Source organism: Pan troglodytes, chromosome 14 (genome assembly GCF_028858775.2).
Source record: "Pan troglodytes isolate AG18354 chromosome 14, NHGRI_mPanTro3-v2.0_pri, whole genome shotgun sequence".
NCBI classification, from domain to species: domain Eukaryota; kingdom Metazoa; phylum Chordata; class Mammalia; order Primates; family Hominidae; genus Pan; species Pan troglodytes.
In genome coordinates this window covers 35,882,313-35,904,526 of record NC_072412.2, presented here as the reverse complement: position 1 = coordinate 35,904,526, position 22,214 = coordinate 35,882,313, and the positions used below count along the sequence as shown (strand labels likewise).

Sequence of the window (22,214 nt, the reverse complement as noted above, 5' to 3'; positions counted from 1 at the left end):
TCACACAAGGATTTCAAATGTTAAGACCAGGAATTTTCACACATAGCTTTTAGATAAGGGACATCTCTTTCAGCTGATTCCTCCAGCCAGGACAAGCTGTGATCACAGGAGATTCAAAAATCTCAAGATGGACAGCTGGCTGGAGTAACACCCCAGATAAATATAAAAAACTTCACTGGGGCTGAAGAACTGAAACTCTAACCCATGTCAAAAATGAGATGCAAGTGCACAAAAAATTTATGCAAACCCTGCTGGGATAAAGAGGGTTCATGATGGTGGGTTTTGATACACAAACATGAATGCTGGGGTGAGGAAAGGCCCCCCACAGAGTGGAATGCTTGACATGGGCTTGCTCACAAGCTGCCTGAGTCAGAAGCACCTGAGAGAGGTACCTACTTGGGGAGGGGAGGAGTATTAGGGTTAATGAATACAAGAAGGTGATTCGGCCGGGGGAGGGGTGGGTGTGTTGGCTCACACCTGTAATCCTAGCACTTTGGGAGGCTGAGGCAGGCGGATCACTTGAGGTCACGAGTTCAAAACCAGCCTGGCCAACATGGTGAAGCCCCGTCTCTACTAAAAATACAAAAAAATTAGCTGGGCATGGTGGTGGGTGCCTGCAATTCCAGCTACTTGGGAGGCTGAGACAGGAGAATCATTTGAACCAGGCAGGTGGAAGCTGCGGTGAGCCGAGATTGGGCCACTGCAGTACAGCCTGGGTGACAGAGCGAGACCCTGTCTCAAAACAAAAACAAAAACCCAACAAGATGTTTCAGGATAAATAGGTCCAGGAGGATTAGATCATTTTGGCTTTTACCCCATCAATATTTAATGCGAATGAAGAGTTGCAGAACAGAATCAATTTTTCCAGGATACGTTCTCCTGTCATCATGAGCTGAGCCTATTGAACTACTGAGCCCGTGAAATTGAGAATGATCCCATTCATTGTCTGGAGGTAGGTCCTACTGCTGCAGATTGTTCTGAGAAGCTGTCATAGAAGATGATTTGCACAATGAAGTCTCCACTAAACCACGGCTTAAGTCCAGTCTCTGGCCTTCTTTTTCTGCTCTGCAGTCCAGAAACATTTCTTTAAAAGCCAGAAAATCTGTAAATTTGAGCAGCATTTGGAGTATGTCACCAACCACTTCATCTTTGTGGTGCTGTAACGTTGTGAAAGTTGCCATGGTAAAGCCAAGAATTTGCTCCAGCAACTGTTCTTCTATATACTTTCCTGCCAAAGAAATATATTCATTAAAAATAGGTGTGTTCTTCTATATACTTTCTTCTATATACTGTTCTTCTATATACTTTCCCGCCAAAGAAATATATTCATTAAAAATAGGTGTGTAGGTGAGTTTATTCTCTTTGGTGTCCTCAAACTCCTGGTAGTAGTTGTTGATGAAATTTCTCTGTAATAACTGGAAATCTTCATCCATGATAACGTCCTCTAAATATCCAACCGCAGCATCAAAATGTGCATCAGAGTCAGAGAAGGGCACAATGAAGCCTTCTTCTAAAGCACCCATGGTTGGTGCCACCGCACCCACCCAAGTGAGCTGACCCATTGGGTCCCTACGCTTTCTAGGGCACAGAGGTCAGCTGGGGGAAGCCTTGTCGCCCAGGCTGCAGCCCACTCCTGAATTTTTAAAGGTATAGCAATAACATTGTGGTTATGCAAGAGAATATCCTTATATTTAGGAGATTCATGATTAAGAACTCAGAGGTGAAATAGCATGGTCATTGTAATTTACTTTGAAATGTTTTCGTCAAATATACAAACATATAGGAAGCAATTACAGCAAAATACTTGCAATTGCTGAATGTAGGTGGCAGGCATATGGGTGCTCCTTGCTCTAATCCAAGAGTGTCCAATCTTTTGGCTTCCCTGGGCCACACTGGAAGAAGAACTGTCTTGGGCCACACGTAAAATACATTAACACTAACTATAGCAGATGAGTTAAAAAGAGAATCACAAAAAAACTCTTATGAGTTTAAGAAAGTTTATGCATTTGGGTTGGGCCGCATTCAAAGCTGTCCTGGTCCACATGTGACCCATGGGCTGTGAGTTGGACAAGCATGTCCTAGTCTTTCAACTTTTCTGTATATTTGAAAATAAATATATTAATATACAAAATATAAATTAAAAATTATAATTTGAATAAGGAAGACCTTTTCAAATATGCTTGAAGGCTATACCTCATCAATTTGCAGTATTTCCAATTATATATGTATTTTTACTGATCATGTTAAAGATCCATAAAGGTCCATAATGTGAGCCAAACCTTTTAAAAATATTTGCTTGGTGAACCATCTTATTTGGACATGACATTCAAACACTTAAATGACATTTGAAAGAGTATGAATAATCTGTCAGTGAAGGGATTATTTTTAAACATTCATTGATGATTATCTTGTTCTCTGAGACTTGGTAATTAAGTTGTTGATGAATAATAAAATGACTTGTTAAAACACCCGGTACCTCTTTTTAAAGTTGGCTCTAAACTTACGTTATTGGTGCTCCATCTGTTAAATAAGCAATGATGTTGGAAAAGGAAATTTTTTTCCCTTTAATTAATTTTAGGTTTTCAAATATTGACAAATTTTTTGTATTCACTGTTAGTAATTTTGAAAATAATCTTTTCTACATAATTTTTCTGTCCTTGCACACTTTATAGATGCAAATATTAAAGTCTTATGATTATTCAGGTTACTTTTGCCCACTTATAATCAAAGTTATTTGCACTATGCAATTGATTTCAATATCTTTTACCATCTTAAAGCAGTATTAAATGGGATAGAGAAATTATTTGGTTTAGATTTCTTTTTATCCTCTTTGTACTAATCTCTTATATAGCTTATAAAACTAATTTTCTTAGAATACTGTATGATGTACCATATTGCATGATCTTTTATGTTGTTCTGTAAGAACCAATGAGACTCACCTCCTTTTGCAGAGAACATTCTTGAACATTCCAGTGACAGTATAGCAATTTTCAGTTTTCCTTAAATATCAGAAGTATATATATATATATATGTACATATCTTTGCCAATGTGATCAACATGTTCCTTTGTAAAATGTTCACTTACTCTAGATGGGTTCGTTGGCTTAATTAGAAAAAAATGTGTTGGTGGAATAGACATATTGGTGACTGTTCATTTGTGCATAAAAGCTGTAAAACCCAATTTAATATATTTGACTGAATATTTGCCCACATTTAAAATTTATATTTGACATTTTGACCATAAGAGCTAAATGAGGAAATTTGTACATCTACTTACAGTCACCATGAATGCCTCATCGACAAATGCAGATGGATACAGGAGTGTTGTGTTGGTGACTCAAATACCACCCTCAGCGGTGCCCATAGTGATGTGATTTCTGAAATGGGAAACAACTCTTGATAAAGTTCTGAACATAAACCAAGTACATTCTTTCCTCAGTTTATGGTAGTTATATTCCTGTGAAATTCAATATGTAACACCATGCAAAAATACTTTTGATTTTATATAAAACAGAATATGAATCTTTTTTTTTTTTTTTTGAGGCAGAGTTTTCGTTCTTGTTGCCCAGGCTGGAGTGCGGTGGTGTGATCTCGGCTCACTGCAACCTCTGCCTCCTGGGTTTAAGCAATTCTCCTGCCTCAGCCTCCTGAGTAACTGGGATTACAGGCATGCGCCACGACGCCTGGCTAATTTTTTTTGTAATTTTAGTAGAGATGGGGTCTCATCATGTTGGCCAGGCTGGTCTCGAACTCCTGACCTCAGGTGATCTGCCCGCCTCAGCCTCCCAAAGTGCTGGGATTACAGGTGTGAGCCACTGCACCTGGCCCAGAGCTTGAGTCTTAACTCAGATAATTATAAACAAGTTTTTCACCTACAGAAAGGCCTGTGGAACATTCTAAAGTTGAACATGATGCATATAGTTCTTTTTTGTAGTGAACTGTATGGATATTGCAAGGTGTCTAGCTTCCTGGCTTGTCCATTGAATATCTGTTGTGTTCTCCCAACCCCTAAACTCATTACAACTAAAAATGCCCCTTACATTTTTAAAATGTCTCCTTGGAGCTATATCACCTCTTTTGAGAACCACTGGCTTAGAGTTGAAAAAGAGTCAATAAATATATAAGAAAAATAAAACATTGTAAGTGCTCTGTATTCACTGGTAATTCTAATGTAGAAAGGCTCCTAGGAGAAGGGATATGTAAGCTGAGTCTTGTAAAATCCGTGTGGACTAGGATAAAAGGACATGGTAGACAGAATGAATATGTCATAAAGTTTATAAATACTCAAGACTTGCAAATAGTTTGGTACAACTGGAATCTAGGATGCAGAGGTGGAGTTTATCAGGAAACAATTCAGGGAGGTACATAGAATCCAGGTCACAGAAAGACTGTCTTCCATGCTAAGGTGCAAAGGTGCATGGGCTGTGTGTGTGTGCATGTGTGTGTTTGTGTGTGTGTGTGTGTGCATATGTAGTTTATGGCAAGGGACTGACATAATCAGGTGTGCTTCTTAGAAATGAATGGATTACCAGGGTGCAGGAAGGAAGGCAAGAAAATCAGTTGCTTTTACTATAGACTTTCCAGTAATAATTTTAAGAATCTACCATTTAATAGTTTCCTGGATCTTAGCCCTCTTGAATGTCATTTTAGTGTACTCTTGTTTTTATTCTCCTTTTAAAAAAGAAACTCTGAAACTTTTGGAATCACTGTTTCTGTTCTAGTAATAACTACACACTTTCCCTGCATCTAACACCCTCCCTCATACAAGTTAGACCTTATTGCATTTTCCTTTCCCTTTTATTTATTTATTTTTATTTTTTTGAGACGGAGCCTTGCTCTGTCACCCAGGCTGGAGTGCAATGGCGCAATCTCAGCTCACTGCAACCTCCACCTCCCGGGAGGCGGAGCAATTCTCTGCCTCAGCCTCCTGAGTAGCTGGGATTACAGGCACCTGCCACCATGCCTGGCTAATTTTGTATTTTAGTAGAGACGGGGTTTCACCGTGTTACCCAGGCTGGTCTCGAACCCCTGAGCTCAGGCAATCCACCCGCCTCGGCCTCTCAAAGTGCTAGGATTACAGGTGTGAGCCGCTGTGCCCGGCCCCCTTCCTTTCCCTTTTATATATGTTGGATTTGAGATCTCATTTTAGTTTAATTTCTCTTTAATATGTTCTCTAATATTTCAACCTTACTCCTAAGGAAATTTTCCTCTAGCTTAATCCGTCTCTTTATTTTCAATTTTCCTCTGCTTATGTTCGGATATTAAGACCAACATATTTTTCATACAACTCCAGTTTTTCTGTGACATTTTAAGCAATCATGTTCCTCAGAGACCGTATTTGAAAAATTATCTGTCTTTTTATTGGGACGGTGATAGTTTCTTTCAGTTATTTCTCTAGCGTTATCTAAGAAGATAGCATTTTTTCAATGAGGGTGCCCATTTATTCTTATTGTTTTATTAATAAAATGTACTTCCCTTTTAGGTTGAATGCATAATTTTAGTCTGAAATCCAAAGCCTTGGTTTGAATTCATGAAATTAACAAATTCAGGGCCAACTTGAGTTTACATGATTGGTGGTGACTCAACACTGTTTATCAGTCACATGAATTGAAGATTAATTCCTCTAAAGTTTCCTCCTTGGCTCTAAATGTGGAATAGAATTTGGGTCTACTCAAAGTGAGATCGTGTACTACCTATTTGAACCTAACACTAATACGTTAAAGCTAGAATCTCACATGCTATTGCTCTGTGACCCATGTGGAACCTAACTTCTTTATAGACCTGGATGAAAATCCTGGTAAAAGCCAAACAGTAATGCTGAAACTCTGCCTCTTTCAAGGCAAAACCTCAGTGGGACTCTAAAGACTCTTTCCGGATTTATTTATTCCCTCTATCAGTCCTGGCCGCAATCACAGGCCTATTTGTACTTGTGTTATTCAAGGCCATCTGCAGCTGCCCACAGACTAAGTTATTTTTCAATTTAAACCCAAGTTTGCTTGCTAAAGCCTTTGTGGCTAGTTTTGCTAATGCCACCGAAATCACTGAAGTGGTCAGTGCCTGCAGCCCAGGCAATACAGAAAGAGCCTCTTGGTTGTGTATTCAACCACTAGGTCAGAATCTTTCAGAAGCTTGAGACTTAAACTCACTTGTCCAGGCTGAAGCAGCTAAAAACCGTCTTCATAAAAATCAGGCATAAGGTGCAATATTGGCTGCAGAAAACTCAATGTTTAAGATTCCTGCACGGCTCAAGCTTAGTATAGTTTCCCCAAAGGTTATATCACACCAATCAATTCCTCTAGCCTCCAGAAGCCTTAATCTCTATGTGTTCTAGTTTTGGTTCCTAAATTCACTCAGGTATGTGGCAACAATGGAATTCCTGACACTAAACCCCAGAACTAGATAGGTTTTCCCATCAGCTATAAGCCCAGCATTCCCCTGGCCCTCTTTCCTACCAGAAGCAGAGCTTTTTCACTAAGCCTACACGAAGGCTAAGAGAGGCTCACAGTGCTAAGCAGGCAGGCTGACCCCCAAAAATAAGAGGACGGGAAAAGGATGGGCTAGAGCTCCCAAGTCTGCCACTTGGATTCTTCACTCCTCTTCCTCCATGAATGAGAAGCAAGGGTCATGGTTGAATAAGTCCTCCAAAGGTAAGTGCTGGAAACTTCATCCCCACTGCAGCAGTGTCGAGGGGGTGGGGCCTTTAAAAAGTGATTAGGTCATGGGGGCTCCACCCTCTTGGGTGGATTAATGCCATTGTCACAGCAGTAGGTTAGTCATAAAGGCACATTCACTCTCTTGCTTTCTCTGTCGCATGCACTCTCTTGCCTTTCCACCTAGTTTCCATGTTATGATGCAGCAAGAAGGCCCTTGCCAGATGTGGCTCCTGGATTGTGGACTTTTCAGCCTCCAGAACTGTGAGCCAAACAAACTTCTTTTGTTCATAACTTCCCCAGTCTGTGATATCCTGTTACAGCAGCAGAAAATGGACTAAGACACCCAGGATGTACCTGGAACCTGGAAAAAGGTATGAAGTGAAGAAAAGTAGACCTGATATGTGTACTCAATTTAGGGGATTCTAAAAGTGTTCCTAGCTTTTTCATATTATAATCTTCTGAGAGAAAATCTTTAATACAGAAGGAAGGGTTTATGCCTTATTTATTTATTTATTTATTTATTTATTTATTTATTTATTTATGTTGAGACGGCGTTTCACTCTTTTCACCCCAGCTGCAGTGCAGTGGCACGATCTCGGCTCACTGCAACCTCTGCCTCCTGGGTTCAAGCGATTCTCCTGCCTCGGCCTCCCGAGTAGCTGGGATTACAGGAGTGCGCCACCACGCCTGGCTAAGTTTTGTATTTTTAGTAGAGACAGGGTTTTGCCATGTTGGCCAGGTTGGTCTCAAACTCCTGACCTCAGGTGATCCACCCACCTTGGCCTCCCAAAGTGCTGGGATTACAGGCATATGCCACTGGCCAATGCCTAATTTATTAGCATTGGTGAATCATCGGAGTTTTAAAGCAGAAAAGTAATGTAATTGGAATTTAGCTTGGCAGTGGTGCGTAGTCAGAGGGCAAGGAGAGACTATTAGGAAGCTGATGGAAGGTTTAAGCAAGAGGAAAAGGGAGATTTCACTCGAAGCAAGGAAAGATGAAAAGTAGGGCACTGATTCAAAAACTTTTTCATGTACAGAAGATCTGAATGTGGGCAACAGAGGACAGGCAAGAGGGAGTGGTTCTGATACTTGAGGTTTCCAAGCTCCAGGTATAGGGGAAATGGTGGAGCCATTAGCAAATTATGAAGACAGGGAAATGGTTTTGATTGAGGATATGGGCATGATGAGTTTTTGTTTGTTTGTTTTGTAGTTTTGAGGTTTTTTTTAGGACACTTTACCAAAAAAGGATACGTACACAGCGTAACAGTAAAACAAATACAGATGGAAAAAGTCAGGATCAAGGAAAAAAAGATCACAGAAGACAAGACTCCACACTGCTGATGTGAATCAGATGCAAATTTGGTTGTGAGCCAAATGATGGGTTACATAGTTCTCATTAATGGATCGCACATAGCACATCAATTATTTGGAGAAGGGGGAATGCAGTTTTCCATTATCAAATTGTTTCTTATTTGTTGTTTACTGTTATTACGTTATTATTGCTTATGATGATGATGATGATGAATAATCTAATCATAATAAGGTTGGTAACTCAGTTACCAAAATCTGTTGGTTCTATGTTGCTTTATTCTCTCTAGATGGACTGCACGTGTTTTTCTGCAGTCCATAGTTAATAAGTTGGGCCACATCCTGTTCTACCTGGATTACTGCAACAGTCTCCAGTTAGTCCCCCTCCCGTTTCCTCTTCACATTGCTGCCAGAGCCATCTTTCTAAAATGGAAATCAAATCTATTACTTTCCTGCTCCAAACCTTTCATTTATGCCCCATTTTCATTTGGAAAAACGTCCACATTTCTTAGCATGACTTAAAGGCTCTTTGTGATAGGTTTCTGCTGCCCTCCCCAGCCTCAGTCCCCCTGGAGTGAGCATTCATTATTTTGGAGTTGCCTAGCAGCCGTTCTTCTCCTATGGGTAACAGCATTTCAGTTTCCTTCCTGTGGCTCCTATGGACTGTGAGCTGTCTCTGTGGGGCCATCAGGGACAGTCTTGCCTTCCTCTGGCCAGCAACAGGCCTGAGCTTGTTCAATCTGGCTCTCTCTTCAGGGACTTTGAGTCTCAGAAGGAATAACGCACAGGCAGAAACATGGTTAGGGCTCATTATCTCGGAGGCAGTGCCTGACAAGCTTATTGCATCTCCTGTGTCACTGTGTCTGTCTCATTCTGAACCTAACCTTCCTGCCCTTTAACTGCATCCGTGAACTTCTGACATTTTTCCCATAAACTGATTTCTATTTTCCTCAGCCAGAGTGGTCTTCTGCTGTTGCCACCAGAATATCCCCCATTCTCCTGGCCAACTCCGACTGTTCTTTCAGGCCTTAGCTTACATATAATTTTTATGCTGCCTTGTGCAGGAGGCTTCTGCCTTGACTTCTATTACTTTCTTCCCTGACTTCCCAGGCTTCCTGTGGTTAAACAGAGGAGCGGACCCATGTTACTTACACGTAATTATTCATTTTCTTTACCCTGTGTTCCCTTATGTTCAATGGTTTTGTTTTTACATTGAGTTTTGTGATTATATTTACAGGAGTTATTTATATGTAAGCTTCTATACTTAATTTATTTTGGCTTTCCTACTTTTTAGTTCTTTATTTTGAATTCCTTCAGTCAGCCACGTATCCATGGGTAGTTTCCTTTCTCAGTCTTTGCCTTCACACGTGAACACCACTTTGGCTGGGAATGAAATTCTTGATTATGCTTCCCCTCTGGAAGTCTTTACAAATTTTTCATTATCTTTAGGAACTCAGTGTTGTAAAGAAGTCTGAGGAAGCAGGCCAAGTGTGGTGGCTCCTGCCTATAATTGGAGCACATTGGGAGGCTGAGGCAGGAGGATTGCTTGAGCTCAGGAGTTCGAGGCCAGCCTGGGCAACATAGCAAGACCCTGTCTCTAAAAAAAAAATGAAAAAAATTAGCCGGGTGTGATGATGCACGCCTGTAGTCCAAGTTACTCAGGAAGCTGAGGTGGGAGGATTGCTTGAACACAGGAGGTCAAGGCTGGAGTGAGCTGTGATTGCACCACTGCACTCCAGCCTGGGTGACAGGGCAAGACCCTGTCTCTAAAAAAAAAAGAGATTTTACCCCTTTTTAAGAAAGTTGTTTTTCCTCCTCCCTATTTGGATATTTGCAGAAATGTATAAATATTCTTGAAATTTTAACTTTTGACAAGGTATGTCTAGTATGAATATTATTTAGATTAATTTAGAATTTGCTTGGAATATAATAAAACATTTTTCCAAATTCACTGTTTTTTTGGCATGTTAAAATGTCTACTATTATAGCTCCAGTACCAGTCAGGATATGATCAGAGACGTAAAACCAGTAGGAATATCATTTATTTTAGGGAATTAAATACGGAAGCCAGTCTTCAAGACAGCTCACCCAATGATCCCTACCTCCGTGTATCTACACCCTGTGTGAACCCCTGCCACAATGTAGCGCTCTTGGTCTGTGTGACCAATAGAAGTAATCAAAGGGATAATATACTCACTCCAGGAGGAGCCAGCCACAATGCTGTGGGGACACTCATGCAAGAGAGATGAGGAACTGTAGACCTCTGCCAATTGCCTGCACTAAATTTTAGTAACATTAACTCCAGCCGCTATTAAACTTTTAGATCAGGAACCAGCAAACTATGACCCTCTCTTGGCCAGTCAGTCTACTGTTTTTGTAAAGAAAGCTTGTTGGAGCATGGACAAGACCATTTCTTTACATATTGCCTGTGGCTGCTCTCAAACTATAAAGGGAGTTGAATGATTGCAACAGAGACTGTATGGCCCACAAAGCCTGAAATATTTGCTATCTGACCTTTATATAGAAAGTTTGCAGACCCCCTGTTAGCATCTTTTTTTTTTTTTTTTTTCTTGAGATGGAGTCTTGCTCTGTCGCCCAGGCTGGAGTGCATTGGTGCGATCTTGGCTCACTGCAACCTCTGCCTCCCGGGTTCAAGTGATTCTCCTGCTTCAGCCTCCTGAGTAGCTGGGATTACAGGCACGTGCCATCATGTCTGGCTAATTTTTGTATTTTTAGTAGAGATGGGGTTTTGCCATGTTGGTCAGGCTGGTCTCAAACTCCTGACCTCAGGTGATCCACCTGCCTCGGCCTCCCAAAGTGCTGGGATTACAGGCTTGAGCCACCGCTCCTGGCCCCTGCTAGCATTTTGATTGCAACCTCATGAAAGGCCATGAGTTAGAATCATTTAGTTAATCCACTGTCAAATTGCTGACCTACAGAAACTGTGTGAAATAATAAATGTTTATGTTGTTTTGAAGTAATTTGTTGTGCAACCATAGATAGCAAATACGTTGACCTTATATAATTTTGGGAGCTGGTTAGGCAGTCTATGTGAGTCTATATTGTTTCTGTATCTGGTGCTGGAGCCTGAAATCTACAGGGCAGGTAGTTGGAAAGGGAAGATGGATGCGAATTGAAACCTGTAGCCCACAGGGAAGGAATTGAGCATGCAGTGGTCTCTTACCTCTTCCAAACCTGCAACCTTGGTGATGAGGGTGTCCCAAAGGAGGTATCAGTGCCCTTTGCCAGGGAGCTAACCATACACCTGGCTCAGAGGTTGCAGAAGCTGAAGAAGGATCCAGTAGGAGCTGGATGCTGGTGGCCCAGCTGCTGCCCCCACCAACTAGGTGAGACAATGTGCCTGAGCTGCCACAGCACCTTGTTCCCTGACACAACCTTTTGAGCATAAAAAGATGGCTGCAAATTCACTTCTGCCTTGGAAATCTGTAGCAAACTGTCTCTTCTTGCCCATGCTAACATGAAATTAGGAAGGGAAGGGAATCTAGTTCTAGCTTATCTATCCACCACTTTAAGGATTTCATATCCTTAAAGGGTGAAGCACTTTTATTTAATTAGCATCATTGTTAAGTCATTTATCCTTCTGCCATCCTCACCAAAAATTATAAATTGCTACCAATAGGTCTGACCCAGTCTGCAGTTCTTCAAGGGCTTCAAAGAGTGCAAGACACAGTCCATCTCCTCAGTGGCTCTAACATGACCATGTGAGGGCCTTATGTGTTAAGAGAATGAAATGTTTTCAATATGGCTAGGCTGCTTCTATGCTTACAGAACGAAGAAAAAAACAATAGAGGCAGCTGTGTGCCAAGATTCTTGGTCCAAATCCTGCAGAACCCCAGGTATCTAAGCAAAGATCATGGGATCTTGGGATCTGAGTTGCACGAGGTAATGGAATGTTACAGCAATGACTTTTAAATAGTTCATGCCTTCCTTTATCCACACACTAGGATAGTCTCCTCCTTCATGGACTCTGACCTTGGGCACATAACAGCTATGCCCAATGGGACAAGAGCAAACGTAACACAATTAGATTTGAAAAGTGCTTGTGAATTAGCTTTTTATACTGTTATGAAAATATTCCCAGACTATAATGTTAAGCAACAGTAAATGAACAAGGTGAAGATAAGTATGCACAGTACACTGCCAACTATGAAACAATGATAGCAAATACTATATTAATTCATATACGCATACACATGTTGGAAAAGATGCACAAGTAAATTTAAAAATTCAAATATTGCTCATATCATCCCTTCTGGCACCTCATATTCTCTTTTTAAAATTATACCTTTTGGAAGTTTTTAGTAAGAGTAAGCTGAAAACTTTCTGGGTTATCTGAGGATGTCTTTGTTTTGTTCCCTTTCTTAAAAGATGATCTAGCTGGTTATATGTTTTAGATTAGCAATTATTTTCTTTCAGAACTTTGAGGATATTATTCTATTGTGTTTTGGATTCTTAAAATTACTGTTGAGAAGTCAGTTGTCAAACTATCTGTTTTTTTTTTTGTAAGTAACTTGTTTTTTTCTCTCTGAACATTTAAGTATTCAGAGTCTTCTTTGGTGTTCTGCAGTTCTCCTATGAAATGTCTGCATAGATATTTCTTCAATTTGTCTCAGCTAAGAATTATTGTGCTTTTTGAACCTAAGGATTTCTATTTTTCATCAACTTTGAAAGTCTTAGTCATTACTCATTCAAATAAATACCTATCTCACATAATGTCTGTTCAGTTAATAACTTTTTACCTTAATAACTCTTCAAAAAGCATACCTCTTTCAATTATTCTTTCTTTTCCCAGAATAATGTCTCCTTTGCCCAATGTCATACTATTGCGATTTTCTTTTCCTTCCTCCCTCCCTCTCTCCCTTCTCTCCTTCTTTTCTTCCCTCCTTTCTTCCTTTTTCCTCCTTCCCTCCCTCCCTTTCTTTGTTAATTTGCTCCTTTGTAGTAGGCAGGTCTTTATTTTAATAATGTATTCTTCGCCTTTTTAGCCATTTACTTATTGTAACCGGAACAGAATTAACACAGGATTCTGCATCAGTACAGGACTTGATTACTTCTGTTCTGCCTGAAAGACCACTTTAGGTTTTTTAAAACAACCAAATTACTTATAAAAACAATTACATTATTTCTTCTCTATCTCTTTTTGCCTATATACAATAAAGGGTCTTGATATCTGAGTTTAAATTCATTCCAGAATTTAACTACCTGTGGAGTGAAAATTATCTCTTACTTTCCCTTCTTTCTCTCAGGTTTTAACTAATCAAATGCGGAAATTCTCCATGGTCATATTTAAGCTTATGGGAAATAAAGAAGGGATTATTTAACAAATGTCTTAGAATGAGACACACTGTCTTCAGAGACCCCATCCACTCCTTTCTTAGAGTACCTTGAGTGCCACAGCTTTGATAAATCCTACTCTTCCCATTTAGAGAGGGTCTCTGGAGGTAGTATGGTTAGTGGTTAAGGACATGGGGGCTCTCAAGCCAGAGTTCCCAGCTATAAATCCCGGCTTCACTTTCTAAGTGGGAAGCAGGAAAAATCATCTTACTGTGCCTCTGTAAAGTGGAGATCATCTTGATACATAGAGTTGTTGTGAGGATTACATAAATTAATAAAGGTATAATGGTTATGACTATACCTACTACAAAACAAATATTCAGTGTATGTCAGCAATGATTTCTCTTATTCAAATAAATGCAAATTATAGGTACATTGCTTCAAAAGTGATACCTGTTTATGTATTATCTATGCAAGTCATTTTTACTTCATGCCTCACAATTTCATGTTAATGACTTCTCATATAGAAGATGATAGAGTTTGGATGTTTTGTCCTTTCCAAATCTTATGTTGAAATGTGACCTCTAATTTTGAGGTGGGCCTAGTGGGAGGTGTTTGGGTCATGGGGACGGATCCCTCATGAATGGCTTGGTGTGCTCTCCCTAAGGTAGTTAGTTCATATGAGGTCTGGTTGTTTAAAAGAACCTGGTATCTCCTCTCTCTCTCTTGCTTCCTCTCTCTTTTGCTCCCTCTCTTGCCATGTGACACACTGGCTCCCCCTTTTGCCTTCTGCCATGAGCAGGCTGTTCAGTTTATTTTGTTGCTGTCTTCTGTGCAATAACTGCATGTTTTGGTGGGCTCCAGCTGACCAAACAGATAGAAAACAGCCGCTGAACAAAACTGAACAGCAGGCTAAGTCAAAGAGGAAAAGCCGAGCTCTTGCTCTTAATTACTTCAGCATTCACTATCCCCAGAGACCAGAATCTACCCTGAAGCCTTGGATTTGTTTAATCATAGCTTGTTCATTCCTACTAAGTTCAGGAATCTTACCTAGGAAGGGGCCTAGTTTCCTTTAATCTGGGTTTCTATGATGAAACTTTATGTCGTTTTTTTTAGATCATAGGTTTGATATTAGCCCAGATGCTTGTAGATATTTGCTTACATTATAATACTTATATATTATACAGGAAATAATAAATACTATGTAGAATAAGAAAAAAATAAATGCAGTAATAAATATTTAATATAACCAAAGAAATTTGGTCCTTTCTTTAAACACAAAATTAAATAGAAACCCAACCATGTCAAAAAACCAAGAAACAGATGACTATTTTGGGTGAAGTACAAATACTATTGCCTCATCTTCATGGACTCCCAACGGGGTTCTCAGAGGGCAGTTTGACAGCTGACCTGGTGAAAAGAGTGCTAAGGCAGAAGGCAAGACTTTTAGTCTTATCTCTGCAGCTTAACTCCGCGTTATCCCACTGCCTGACCTATGAAGTGTACATAACACTGCTTCCCCCATCTGCATCATAGGGTATTGCAGGAATTTAAAATCATATTTGTACAAGCACTTTACAAAAAAAATCTAGGTAAATATAAGGCTAAAAGTAATGACTTATTAATTAGAAACATAGATAGGAAGATTTGTTTTCTGTATGCCACCTTTGGAGAAATGGGAAAACAAGCAAATAAATTAGTTTTTATACATTTGGTGATTAAAGGAACTTCAAGAGTTAAGAATACATGACCCAGGTAGAATTGTATGCAAAAAATTTATCTGGGTATATGATTTGGCAGGAATAGGATACATGTTTTATCAGATCACTTAAAGACTTTATGGCCATGAAAAGGTCGCTCCGTTTCTCCTTCTTCCCATACCTTAGAGCCTTTGAGTTTGAAGGCATCCTCTGCTTCTAGTCTGTACTCCCACAACTGCCTATAAAATACTCACACGGATACTATCACCCTATTCTTCCTGTAAACCATGCAAACTTGTCACAGAGTAGCTTTAATATGCCATACTCATTAACGTAGGAAAACTACTAAAACAGTGTAGAAATATGTAAAACAACAAGCATTTAAACAGATGCTTTTCTGCTAAATCTTCATTTAGCCAGAAAGTATAAAAACCAAAGCAATTCATCACCCAAGTAGTTTCTTTTAACCATTTTATTAATTTGACCCATGATGTTTCCTGCCCCTCACTCTCACAAGGAATCCTTCATTCCCAGGTGATACAGCTAAACGTTTTGGGACTTGGCCTGACCCTCACCTGAGTCTACAAATGTGTGAAATAGAAGCTTGAGAACTGATCTCAGCATCCTATTGATTTCGTAAATGAATATGCACAGCTGGGTTGTTGATTGTCTTTCCTTTCAAAGGGTAAAATTATATCTGCTTTTTAATGCCAGGCAATCAATGGGATATGCTTAAACTTAAGTTCTTCAGGGTGAAATCTCAACGGATAATGCAATGCTATTGGGCTTCTTCTCATCTTTGTGCAGGAGAAAGTGGGCCATCATTTTGTGAAAGAAATGTAATGGGGAATAAGGCTATATTTCCACTTCGGTGTTTGCCTAGAGCTTGCTATGCCATTATACATAAAACTTTATGAAAAGGGCTAAAACCTGAACTTTCTGGGCCTCTTGAGTGGCCATTCTATTTCTCAGCATGCTTTATACTCTATCCTCTCTCTGTCCAGCACTATAATATTAAAGTCTGAGGTCTAGAAATAGCTTGATTAAGCAGTGTGCTCATTTGGAACCTTCAGATCTTTGATAAAAATTTCCTCTGTGGTAAGGAGAATGAAGCCTCTTTATTCTGATTGCTGTATTTTTCCTCCTACATTAGATCTTACTGAGGGAAGGACACACAATCTGTATGACATATCTCATAGATCTCTGAAGCAATTTTTGCCAAATTACATTCCCCCCTACTCATTCCCAGCCCACAGCTGCACAGCTACGTGTGATTCGTTGAGATTCTCAACATGGAGTAGGTTCCAGGAATGAAACAATGGAACAGTCTGTTTTGAAATGTAAAATTTAAACCTTTGCTGGAGAAGACCCAAGGGAGACAGAGAGAGAGAGAGAGACAAGAGAATTTCTAGGAATTAATCACAATGAACATCATTTCAGTACATTTCCTTGGAATCTGGAACTAACATTTCCACATGTGCATGAGAGGAAGTGTGATTACTTATAAATTTATATTAGATGTGACAATTAGCTTAAACTTCTCTTGTGTTACTAAGAGAAGAGGAGGGAGTGTGATGCTGTGAAAGGGAACAGTGGACCAAAGTGATAGGTTCAAGTCAGATCCTTCTAGCAATTCAAGCGTGAGCAATCCCTTAAAATAAATTGTGATTGATTCATTGATTCATTCAGTTATACATATCCAGTTTGCATCAGCACTGTGCTATAAGCCTGATTTCTCATCTCTAATAAGGGACAGTAATCTGACAAACAAATGACATAATAAATGTGACAACTCTATTGAATACCATTTATTTTGAGTCATACAGTGAAAATGAAATTGAGTCAAAATACTTTCAATAAAAATGGACTATTGTAATGTAGTGTCATCAAATGATGTCATTTTATTTATAAGAAAATATTAATAGAATACATTTTTTAAAACGTTGCTTTCTGAGATGATAATACCTTCTTTAGAGGTTGGACATATTTGACATATTTATAGCAGCGCAATTCACTTTGGTGATCCTGGATACCGTTTTTTGAAGTTATGTTAATTCAGCTTTTTTACTCCAGTGATAGATATACAATCAGAGCCAATCTTGGATAACATGAAAAATGTATATCTATTATTGGAATCATCATTTGACTTAAAAGGATAACTATGTAATCCCAGAATATTTGAAAACTTAATTCAGGGGTTTCAACTGAAGCTTATTTGGTTTTACAAGGGGTCTTCAAAGATTCATGAATAATGCATATGTGAAAAACCTATGCATGGATTTCAAAATTTTTTTGCACCAAAACAAACTTATACCAATTTGTTATGACATATCTGAGCAGGATCTAGTTTAAGGCACTAAGAAGGATAAAACATCAGTTTGAAAAGATCCTCTATCAGAGCAACATGAATTCTGCTAAAATTTAAGAACAAGCATCAAATTTATGGTAAAGCTTGGGTGGAAGAATGGTGAAATCATTGATGCTTTATGAAAAGTTTATGGGACAATGCCTCAAAAGATAAAAATGGATAACTCACTTTAAGAAGGGGTGAGATGGCTGGGCACGGTATCTCATACCTGTAATCTCAGCACTTTGGGAGGCTGAGGAGGGTGGATCACCTGAGGTCAGGAGCTTGAAACCAGCCTGGCCAACATGGTGAAACTCTGTCTCTACTAAAAATATAAAAATTAGCTGAGCATGGTGATGGAAGCCAGTAATCCTAGCTACTTGGGAGGCTGAGGCAGGAGAATCGCTTGAACCCAGGAGGCGGAGGTTGCAGTGAGTGGAGGTCGTGCCATTGCACTTGAGCCTGGGCTACAAGAGGGCAACTCTGTCTCAAAAAAGGATGAATTCATGTCCTTTGCAGGGACATGGATGAGGTTGGAAACCATCATTCTCAGCAAACTGACACAGGAACAGAAAACCAAACACTGCATGTTCTCACTCATAAGTGGGAGCTGAACAATGAGAACACATGGACATAGGGAGGGGAACACCACACACCGGAGCCTGTCAGGGGGTTGGGGGCTAGGGGAGGGATAGCATTAGGAGAAATACCTAATATAGGTGATGGGTTGATGGGTGCAGCACACCACCATGGCATGTGTATACCTGTATAACAAACCTGCACATTCTGCACATGTATCCCAAAACTTAAAGTATAATAAAAACAAATAAATAAATAAATAAATAAAAAAGAAGGGGTGAGATGATGTTGAAGATGAAACCCACAGCGGCAGGCCATTTACATCAATGTGTGAGGAAAAAATTCATCTCGTTTGTGCTCTAACTGAAAAGGACTCAGGATTAATGGCACAAAAAATAGTCAACACTATAGACATCTCAATTGATTCAGCTTACAACATTTTGCCTGAAAATTTAAAGTTGAGCAAACTTTCCACTCGATGGGTGCCAAAACTGATGTATCCAGATCAGCTGCAGACAAGGGTAGAGCATTCAATGGAAATTTTCAACAAGTGAGATCATGATCCTGAAGCATTTTTTTTTTTCCAAAGAATTGTAAGAGGAAATGGAACATGGCTTCACCAGTGTAATCCTCAACACAAAGCACAGTCAGAGCCATGGCTACCAAAAGATGGAAGTGGTTCAGTTAAAGCAAAAGTGCATCAATCCATCAACAGCAGAGGTCATGGCAACAGTTTTTTGAGATGCTCAAGGCATTTTGTTTGTTGACTTTCTGGAGGGCCAAAAAGTGGTAACATGTGCCTATTGTAAGAGTGTTTTGAGAAAGCCAAAGCTTTAGCAGAAAAATGCCTGGAAAAGCTTTACCACAGAATCCTTCTCCACCATGACAATGTCCTGCTCATTCCTCTCATCAAACAAGGACACTTTTGCTAGAGTTTTGATGGGAAATCAGTAGGCATCCACCTTACAGTCCCGATTTGGCTTCTTCTGATTTTTTCTTTCCAAACCTTAAAAAACCTGTGAGGGGCATCCATTTATTCAGTTAATATATAAAAAAAGACTTCATTGACATGGTTAAATCCCCAGGCCCCTTGATTCTTTATGGTTGAACTAAATGGCTGGTATCATTGCTTACAAAAGCATTTTGAACTTGATGGAGCTTATGTTGAAAAATACAATTTATATATTTTTCTTTCATGTTTTAATCTAATTTTTCCATGAACTTTTTGAAGTTCTCTCAAATAGGGGTAACAGCGTGACCTTTTGGGAGAAAAAAATTCCAGAACATACTCTGTACTGCTCCTCTACTCTTGAACTGGGATTGGCATTATATCAGGTCCCATAATGGGATGGAAGTGTGCACTGACTTAATAAGTACATTAGACAAAATTAGGAGTCCTTTGATCATTTAGAGAGATAGTAAAATGTCATATTTTTGTTTGACTTGATTATTTCTTTTGTCGAACAGGAATCATCCAATGATTCCTTGTTAAATAGTATCTGCTTTGTTATATACAGGATCAAAATATGCTTAAAATTACCACTGTTGCAATTTTGGTAATTCTGAAAAATAAGGCTCCAGAATAGTCACTTGAAACTACCCCAGCAAGCTAGCCCAAGTGCCAGCAAGCCTCGTCTGGAGATACCGGAATGTCAGGACAGGCTTGCAGGTAATGGGGCTGGCACCTGCCTCCATGCACCTGTGTTCTTTCACAGACCCAGCAGAGCAGCAGTGGTGACAGCTCCATGGCAGGTGAGGAACTGGGTCAGAGGAAAAGGTTTGCATGTTTTGAGAGGACAGTACTGAGGTTGCTCAGCTTCATCTTCTCTCTCACAACAAGTCGTAGGTCATAGAGTGGTTTGCAAAGTGCTCTTCTGTCGACTATTTCTTTTCCTTCTTCACAGCAACCCAACATCACACATTGATCACGCAGGTTTTATTAACTTTTACAGAGGAATACATTTGGCTTCTGATGAGGCGATAGCTAAACATTACACAGCAATAAATGGAAAGAGAAGGACTTGCAGCCAGTCTCCTGAACCCTAAATCCCACAGTTCATTGGCTACCCAATTGCCTCTCCTACAACACAATCTCATGTGGGAAGTGAAAGAAGGAAGTGACTCCATCCTCTTAGAGGGCAGCTCAGAGTTTTAGAGGAGAAGCAGGGGCTTTTAGGAAGAAAGGAAACAAGTGGCTACCTACAAATTTACCACAGTGGACAACTAGTTACTGATGGTGGGTGGTTTGGTTTTGATAACAATGGATTGGAATGGCATTGACACACCTCTGGAATAATCCATATTCTAACAAACCTCTGTTGTTTTAGGAGCACTTTCAGTCTAATCAGATCTAAGCATCTTTTGGAGTATCAAAAGGAGTGACAAGATACTAAAGACTTGGAGCTGAACAAATTAACCATGTGAGCATTTTTATGAAGATCAAAGCAATAGAAATGTCCTCCTCCTCATACTGCATCGTTTTAGAGTATATGAGGATGCTTGTCAATGTTTCTGAGCTTTGTGGTGGGAGGTGTAAAATCAATGTACAGACAACTAGAAATTCTGAATAGGACAGAATAAAAGAACACATTATAATGAACACGTTGACGGGAAGATGTATCAGACAACATAATACATCTTTTAATATCAAATTTCTACAGTCTTCATTATGTGTGCTTATATTTTCTGTTCCTTTAGCTCAAGAATTGGCAGAAGTTATTTTGTCTCAAAATATATAATGTGCAATCACAACTTTCCATCTAGTGCATTGTGCTAAACATCCTGAGGGGCCCAAGCAATATAGTCAAATTAATACCCAATTTGCCCACTGGGTAAAACCCCTAAATTTATGGCTCATTCTTTTCTCACATTTCTCATGTTGAGAACTAACTTTATCAGGTAGTGAAAGGTCTTGACATTTTCAGGCTGTTTGGCACTGAGGAATTATTATTATTATTATTATTATTGTTATTATTATTTTGAGACGGAATCTCGCTCTGTCGCCCAGGCTGGAGTGCAATGGTGCGATCTCAGCTCACTGCAAGCTCTGCCTCCCGGGTTCATGCCATTCTCCTGCCTCAGCCTCCATAGTAGCTGGGACTACAGGCGCCTGCCACCATGCCCGGCTAATTTTTTGTATTTTTAGTAGAGACCGGGTTTCACCGTATTAGCCAGGATGGTCTCGATCTCCTGACCTCGTGATCCACCCACCTTGGCCTCCCAAAGTGCTGGGATTACAGGCGTGAGCCACCGTGCCCGGTCGGCACTAAGGAATTTTTTTAAATCATGTTAGAAATTGGTCACATTTTTTTCTTTTGAAATAGAAATTTCAATGCTTTCTCCCTGACAGCAGACCTTGACTCAGGAAGGAACACTGCAGGATGACTTTTTATTAGGAATTATTTGTTTTTAGAGACTCTGATGTCCTTGAAAGTCCAAATCCCTGCCTCTCATTGGATCTTTAAATTTCATACCATGACCAGCCTTGTGCCTTGAACATAGTATTAGAACAGATACACAAATGTAAATGTTGGACACTACCTTAGCTGTCGTTTCATCCAACTTCTTCATTTTGGGGGAATAAGTGTCCCAAATGGTGCCTTCATTATGAAGAGCTAATTTGGTAAAGAGTTAAATCTGGACTCCAAGTCTCCTGTCTTGGGAGGTTGAAACCATCCCTATAAATTATAAAATTAATCAAGGAAGAAGGGAGAGGCAGAAATGAAAATAAATCAAGCTGCAAGCATTCAGCATTAATCATTAGGTGAGCTTGCTCTCTGATCTGCTTCCTTATAGTTGTTTACTTATTGCCCCAGAATCAGTAGATCCTGTTACAAGACTCTGTGTAACTTGAACATCATAAAATCTTAAGTTTTCCCTTTGAGATATCCTTTCAGGTCCTGCATACCAGTGAAACTACCGACATCAGCTGGTCTGAAGGAGACTGGTCTGAAGTAAGAAACTGACTCAGTAAAGAATGTAGTTTCCACATCCTGAGGATTTCATTCCTCTTACCCTGACCGATCAATGACTCAATTTTTTTCGGCCTCTTGTCCCCTACAATCTCCTTAAAAACTCCAACCCAGAAATCCTCAGGAGATGATTGTGGTGGGGAGGTCTCCTCGCATCTCCTCATTCAGCTGCCCTTCAATCATTAATCTCTTTCTTTGCTGCAAATCCTGCTGTCTTGGTATATTGGTCTGTTACTGTGCAGGAGGCATATGAACCTGTTGGTCCTGTAACAAGGTCCTGTCTAGTGCTCCATTCACCAGGATTATAAATATTTGTTGGCTGAAGGAAGCATTACACCTGCCCTTGCAAAGATCACAAATG

At 39.8% G+C, this 22,214-nt stretch overlaps 1 protein-coding gene and 1 long non-coding RNA gene across 2 annotated transcripts in view; one reads left to right on the top strand and one right to left on the bottom strand.

The window, feature by feature from the left end:
* Positions 1–798: 798 nt before the first annotated feature.
* LOC742989 (ADP-ribosylation factor-like protein 2-binding protein) lies at positions 799–1,523 on the bottom strand. Its single transcript, XM_001146568.6, has 2 exons — positions 1,277–1,523; positions 799–1,213 (listed from the first exon to the last, which is right to left on the bottom strand). The coding sequence occupies exons 1-2, from the start codon at positions 1,521–1,523 to the stop codon at positions 960–962; spliced, it is 501 nt and encodes a 166-aa protein (XP_001146568.3). The 3' UTR covers positions 799–959.
* Positions 1,524–6,789: 5,266 nt separating this feature from the next.
* LOC107967884 (uncharacterized) overlaps positions 6,790–22,214 on the top strand; it is a 30,940-nt gene continuing 15,515 nt past the window's right edge. Inside the window, exon 1 of the long non-coding RNA XR_001708659.3 lies at positions 6,790–7,024. This is a non-coding gene — a long non-coding RNA (uncharacterized LOC107967884). The remainder of the gene's footprint in view (positions 7,025–22,214) is intronic.

Excerpts from the sequence above, each read along its gene's own strand:
- LOC742989 (XM_001146568.6), bottom strand. The coding sequence starts at position 1,523 with ATGGGTGCTTTAGAAGAAGGCTTCATTGTGCCCTTCTCTGACTCTGAT. Across the intron at positions 1,214-1,276 it reads AGAACAGTATATAGAAGAAA|AACAGTTGCTGGAGCAAATT; the intron begins GTATATAGAAGA and ends AGTATATAGAAG.